The following is a 6,188-nucleotide window of genomic DNA, read 5'->3' on the forward strand; positions in this document are numbered from 1 at the left end:
CTCTGGGCGATTGTATCGTTTCGGTTTTAGATAAAACGACAAGAAAAACCTCAGAAATACAGGAGTTGAGGATGAAATGAAAAGGGCTGCAGTTAGTTATTGAAGAACATGCCAAGGGCAAAGAAAATATGATCACTGATTAATCTTACAGTTTATTCTCCTTAGGTATGTTGGGTTTGCTTTTCGGAAGTTTGATTAAAAATAGCTTACCTCAGTTCCGCAATCTTGATATCGCATCCGCTCTGTGCATTACGGCAAAGTCCAAGATAAATCTTACAACTGCTCCTTGGCATCTCTAAATTATGGATGTTAAATAGTGGGAAATAGAAAGAAAATTGATCAAAACTAACAGCAATATCCTTGAAAAGCATGAGTTAAACCAAAACCATCATAGGAATAGCTCGAAACCACCATGAAAGCATGCTTACAATGGCTGGCCGTCTCGAAACATTTCTCGTATCATCCATCCCCATGTCTCCCTCCTCTAATATGCATTCATCATCACAAAGAAAAAGAGCAAAACACGTAATAGGTTCTACGAAATGATCAGTATATCCATTATAATAGAAATGACATGCTGATGGTAAAGATAACAGATAGTATAAGTAGATTGCAAGTAGAACGCAAAGTCTAACGAATCGATTTTGTTTCATAATTCTTTGATATTTAAGAAGTATTCTGTCAATTCTCAACAACCAAAACCATATAACAAACCAGCATATTTCTCAGTCCACCAGCTAAAGGAATTTTTCGTTGAATCATTACAGAGTACTCTGTCCATTCTCAACACCAAGACCGTATAACACACCGGCATATTTCTCTGTCGAACCACTAGAGAAATTTTCTCTCAGTTTCATGAATGTACAACAAGTAAGCAAACTATCTGAACCAGCTTGGTGACAAATCCCAATCCTCTCCACTTCTAACAGCTCGGCTAGCTTGTTCAACCCACCGTGAAGGCTATTGCAAAACTTCATCAGATGCTTGATGTCATATAGATTCGGGAAGTAAATCTTGATCAACCTAAAAAACCCCATTTGCGTTTCGGGAAGATTCTTGCACGTAAGCAACTTAAGCAAATACCCGAAGTCGTAGCCGCTATGAAACGTCACCCAATGAACATTATCATTCAAAACAATCCCAGATGAGATCAACAGATCACTAAAGTCATGAGCACTAACACCGTTTTCTTTGTTCTTCTGAAAATCGATGCCACTCCGAGACAAAAGCTCGATCGAGTCATTAGCATACACGTCCGAACTGCGGTCGAATTCGCGGAAATTGAATTGCCAAACGCAGTACTTATCAGTTCCACAAGTAGGCAAATTCCCTTTGGCATCCGAGAAAGTAAGTCCCAACTGAATCAGTTTCAAAAGATCAACATTGGCTTTCAATGTATGGTAATTGTAATCAAAACTGCTCTTGAAATTGCCTATTGGGCGTAGAACAATGCCGGGGAACTCGGTGTCCATAGCAATGTAGGGATAATCATCAACAATATCACGAATTAACTCGAATTCACAACCCAAATTCTCATCCCAAACTTCTCTTATGTGAATTGATTCACTTTTAGGCAAAATCGACATCTTTCTCCACCAAAAGAAGAAAAAAAGTACTAAGTTCTAATTTCCTGGATAACTATGAGAAAAAAAAAACAAATTCCCAGAATCTGCAACAACAAAATAAAAATCCATTAGGTACCCGTTTTTCCCAATCACAAAAAAAAATAACCCATATCTTGAAAAACAATCAAAGCCTTGAAAATTCAAAAAAAAACATGAGATCTTACCCCGGGAAACTTGGCAGCTGAGCTGAGGGGAAAAGATAATGAGATTCGAATCGAAACCTGTAGGGGATTTAGAAAGACGAAAAGAATGATTGTAGGAGGAGGGTTTATGGATTCTTATCTTTATTTATTTTTCTTAAGAAAAAAAACAGAAATTGAAATTTTGTGGGCGTATAAGTTTCGTTTTCTTTGTTTTATAGAAATGGGGTTAAGGATGGGATTAAGAAGATGAAGAAAGCTTTTATCCAAAAGCTTCCCTGGGCTTCACATTGTGACAACATCATCATTGAAGAGAGAAAATCATAAAGTTAGAGAAGAGAGGAAGACCAGGCGCTTTATAAGAGGAAGAAGGAAGGGTGTTATATGTACGGTATACCTTTTTACTTTGGGTAAACTACACCTACAAGTCATTCAACTATTAGTTAGATTACAAATGAGTTAATTAATTTTAAAAAATATCAATAGATTACTTAATTAATCTATTGTTATAAACGTATAATTTTGTCATTTAATGTTCAATGCATTAATTTTTTTAGTTACCAATGAGTGATATAATTGCAAACATTATTAAATTAAGGCTAAATTCTAAAATAAGTATCCAAATTATACCTTTGTGTCGAATAGGTGCCTATGATATTTTTTGAACTATTCGAGTGCCTAACATTACAAACATGACCATTTTAGGTTTCGGGCCATCAGCGACGTTAAATTCCTACGTTAAGTGATGTGTCACAATCTGATAATTTTAAATTTTTTATATAAAATTAAAAAATAAAATTATATATTTTTTGAAAAAGAAAACACATAAATTTTGAAATAACCTCAAAACTTTAAAAACTTTATTTTAACCCCTTAACCCACGTCGACCGCCGCATTTTGCCTTCGAAGAAGCTCTACCCGACCTTCTCTCCCTCGGAGACCAAAACACCTATGGAATCGTGACAAGTAGACGGTCGATCGACAACAAATTAACTTTTTATACCCCGTGAACCCTAAGATGAAAATCACAATTCCGACAGTGAATCGACAACAACTACGACGACATATAAGTAGGATGATGGCAAGGATTATGTCGGCGGCGATAGTCGTGGTCGGAAAGGGCATCAACATTGGATTAGTGTTAGGATTTGTGGATTTTAGAGATTTTGAGGTTTGTTTGCAATTTAAAAGAAATTAAGGTTTTTTTTTATAAATATAATAATAATAATATTAATATATTTTTAAAAATAATTTTCAAAATTATTAGATTATGACATGTGTTGCTTATCAAATGAAATTAATGTCGTTGACATCTCGAGCACTTAAAGTGATCACGTTTGTAACATTAGGTACATGAATGTGTCAAAAAATACCGTAGACACCTATTCAACACAAAAAATATAGTTTAGACATTTATTTAAACATTAAACCTTAAATTAATGTCGTTGACATCTTGAGCACTTAAAGTGATCACGTTTATAACATTAGGCACATAAATGTGTCAAAAAATACCTATTCAACAAAAAAAAATATAATTTAGACATTTATTTAAGCATTAAATCTCAAATTAATTGATCTAATGCAAACTTAGTAAGTTATAATATAACTTTAAGAGGTGTGAAATTAGTTTGTTCCGAGGTAAGTTTGCATGCAGGCTGTGGGGTTCGAACCCACGCGTACTTATGTACAGAAGATCTTAAGTCTTCCCCCTTAACCTCTCGGGCAAACCTGCTGATGCGTTCTTAATTCTAACAGCTCTGTATCTAATATACAAAGTAAAAAAAGAATTGCCTCACATAATAATTGAAAGTTTCCAAGTTTTGAAGTTTATATCTCATCATTACAAATATATTAGTATGTTTACCAACAATCAGTAAGTCTAGTGGGACGATATACTAAATCTCTTAAAGTTAGGGGTTCAAATCTTTGTGTTTGCGAATGGAGCAAACTGGGTTGAGACAATCACCTTCACCTTTGTAATACTCGATCTGGATTAGTAGGTCAAAAGATTATACACCAGTGATTAATTCAAAAAAATATATTAGTGCTTTGTATAAAACTTTATCATTGCAATTAGCTGCATGAATAAGATTAATTTGCTCTTACTAGTATGTCTATTTTGATTCTTCTCCATCACTATTTTTTAAATCATAATTATTAAATTGTATTAATTAATTGTTATTGTAAATAATTAATTGTATAAAAGATAGTTTACCATAAGAAATACTAAATAAATACGATTTTTACTATAAAACGGTATTTTATAGATTATGAAATAAACAAATAATAATAATAATAATAATAATAATAATACGGGATTTGAAAGCATTATTACTAGTATCATTATAATAATAATACAAATGGTAACATGTGTGCTTATACTCTTTGAAAGGCAAGACATGCAAGCAGTAGCGGATCTAAAAATTTGAATTTATAATTTTATAATTTTAATTTTTTTTTTCGTATTTTACACTGTATGATTTTATGAATTCACTTGAATTAGAAGTATCATAAAAGAAAATATTAAGTGACTTAAATTGATGGAATGTATAAATTTAAGGGACTAGATTTATTATTACACAATGTTATATTAAACGTTCATTTCAAACATTCAATTTTAATGGTGAAACGGTCTATTTGTAATAATATTTTAGTTGAGTGATTAAATTATATTTTCTAGAAGAAGAAAAACATGACCTTTTTATAATCAAAATAATAATTGAGTGACCTAAACATAGTTTACTCAATAAATAAATAGATTGTGTCCTTGATTTTGCAGCAAACACCAGCATGATTAGTTCTTACCATCATCTGTCATTAGGGTGTTAAAAAATACTCGTTCTCTCTACTCGTTAATCTTGTATAAAATTATCAGATATTTTAGAGGTAAATATCCAATTTTAAAGATTTGGTATAGGCTCTTTATTTTTGGTGGGTTTTCGAATCGGATATGAGTCACAAAATTATCCTTAACTGGATACCCGCTAACTCGTTGACTAATCTCCTTTTTTATTTTTATTATTATTTTTATTTTTATTTATATTTTTACTTCTATTTTCAAAATTATTTTACCCTAACATTCTAAATCTTTATTTTCTCAAATTATTCCACATTAATATTTAAATCAAATTTTAATCTTAAATTATTTTAAATTTAGTTGTAATTGTATTATTTTATTTTATTTTATTTTTTATAATTTTAAATTTTATTTTTAAATTATATAATTCGAATTTATAAATTTTATGTTTATGTTATGTATTGTATAAACTTTTAGGTTTTGAATTTTACGTTTTTTCTATGTGGATTTTTTATAAAAAAAACTATTACTATAAATTAAAAAATTAAAATAAAATAACTATTAACGGGTACTCGAGACACGAAAATATGGGTACTCGAGTTTTACGGATACCCGACTTATAAGTATTTTCCTCTTACAGGCCGAGTCATGGGCTGAGTTTTTGTAACCCGAAAGTCCAGGATACCTGACATTTCGGATAGCCGAAAATGCGCGAACTTGAATTTGAACACCGCTATATGCTATCAATCTACAAACACAAACAACCCCCCGCCCCCTCATCATGCTACTTGATCCATTATCCAACCTGATTTTTAAAGTAAAAATTTGACTCGACTTGATTTATGTATATATATTATTAGACAAAATAAAGATCTAATTAAAAAATAAAGAGATGAGTATTATAGTAATTATACCTAAATAAATAAAAGTTAAATATACTATTATTCTCGAGTTAGATCGAGTATTTATTACTTTAGATTTAAATATAACCTAACCCTATCTTTTAAAAAGTTCAACTTAACCCAATCCAAATTCGATATATTTTTTTTGGGAAAAGAAACTCGATTCTATTAAATTGGGTCAAGTCGAAACTATGAATAGAGATCTCGAAGAGATCAAATTATCTTTAGTGACCTATTTGTCCTAACCCAACAAGCAAGCAATAAGACTATTTAGGGATATGAGTGAACAAAACTTGATTTAATTTAAAATTTGGTTTTAATTTGAATTGATTGAGTCGTAATTTCATGAATTCGACTCGACTCTATATGATTAATAGAATGATTTTTAAATTTGAATCGAATCTATCGACTCTATGTGATATATATATAATTGTACATGATATAAGATTGTCCAAATAAGCCAATACTATCACTGTTTTTCCTCTTCATTTTTCTTTGAATTTATTGTTCTCTTTCCTTCTTTAAAAAGAGTAATGTTAACCATTAACAATGAATGTCACACTTATGGATGAGCATGGGTAAGATGGGATTATGTTGGATCATATTTTCGGTCAACTTGATTTGATCTGAAAAATTATATTCTCCACCCAAAATTATACCCGGGTTTATGGGTGACTTCACTTGATCTGAACAAGATCCGATCTTTTGAGATAAAATTTGAATT

General features: G+C 31.0%; 1 protein-coding gene and 1 non-coding gene across 3 annotated transcripts; both read right to left on the minus strand.

The window, feature by feature from the left end:
* Positions 1-579: 579 nt before the first annotated feature.
* Positions 580-2,105, minus strand: LOC120211900 (probable CCR4-associated factor 1 homolog 7). 2 transcript variants are annotated; one of them, XM_039210375.1, is made up of 3 exons: positions 1,790-2,105; positions 1,421-1,669; positions 580-1,387 (listed from the first exon to the last, which is right to left on the minus strand). In XM_039210375.1, the coding sequence occupies exons 2-3, from the start codon at positions 1,584-1,586 to the stop codon at positions 762-764; spliced, it is 792 nt and encodes a 263-aa protein (XP_039066306.1). In that variant the 5' UTR covers positions 1,587-1,669; positions 1,790-2,105; the 3' UTR covers positions 580-761. The 2 variants fall into 2 exon arrangements, with proteins under 2 accessions (XP_039066306.1, XP_039066304.1); XM_039210373.1 differs by having other exon boundaries at positions 580-1,669.
* Positions 2,106-3,414: 1,309 nt separating this feature from the next.
* On the minus strand, positions 3,415-3,497 carry TRNAL-UAA. Its single transcript has one exon. It is a non-coding gene; the product is annotated as a tRNA-Leu (tRNA).
* Between the last annotated feature and the right edge of the window lie 2,691 nt (positions 3,498-6,188).

This window comes from Hibiscus syriacus, unplaced genomic scaffold (genome assembly GCF_006381635.1).
Source record: "Hibiscus syriacus cultivar Baekdansim isolate YM2019G1 unplaced genomic scaffold, ASM638163v2 tig00109987_pilon, whole genome shotgun sequence".
Lineage (NCBI taxonomy): Eukaryota > Viridiplantae > Streptophyta > Magnoliopsida > Malvales > Malvaceae > Hibiscus > Hibiscus syriacus.

Excerpts from the sequence above, each read along its gene's own strand:
- LOC120211900 (XM_039210373.1), bottom strand. The coding sequence starts at position 1,586 with ATGTCGATTTTGCCTAAAAGTGAATCAATTCACATAAGAGAAGTTTGG.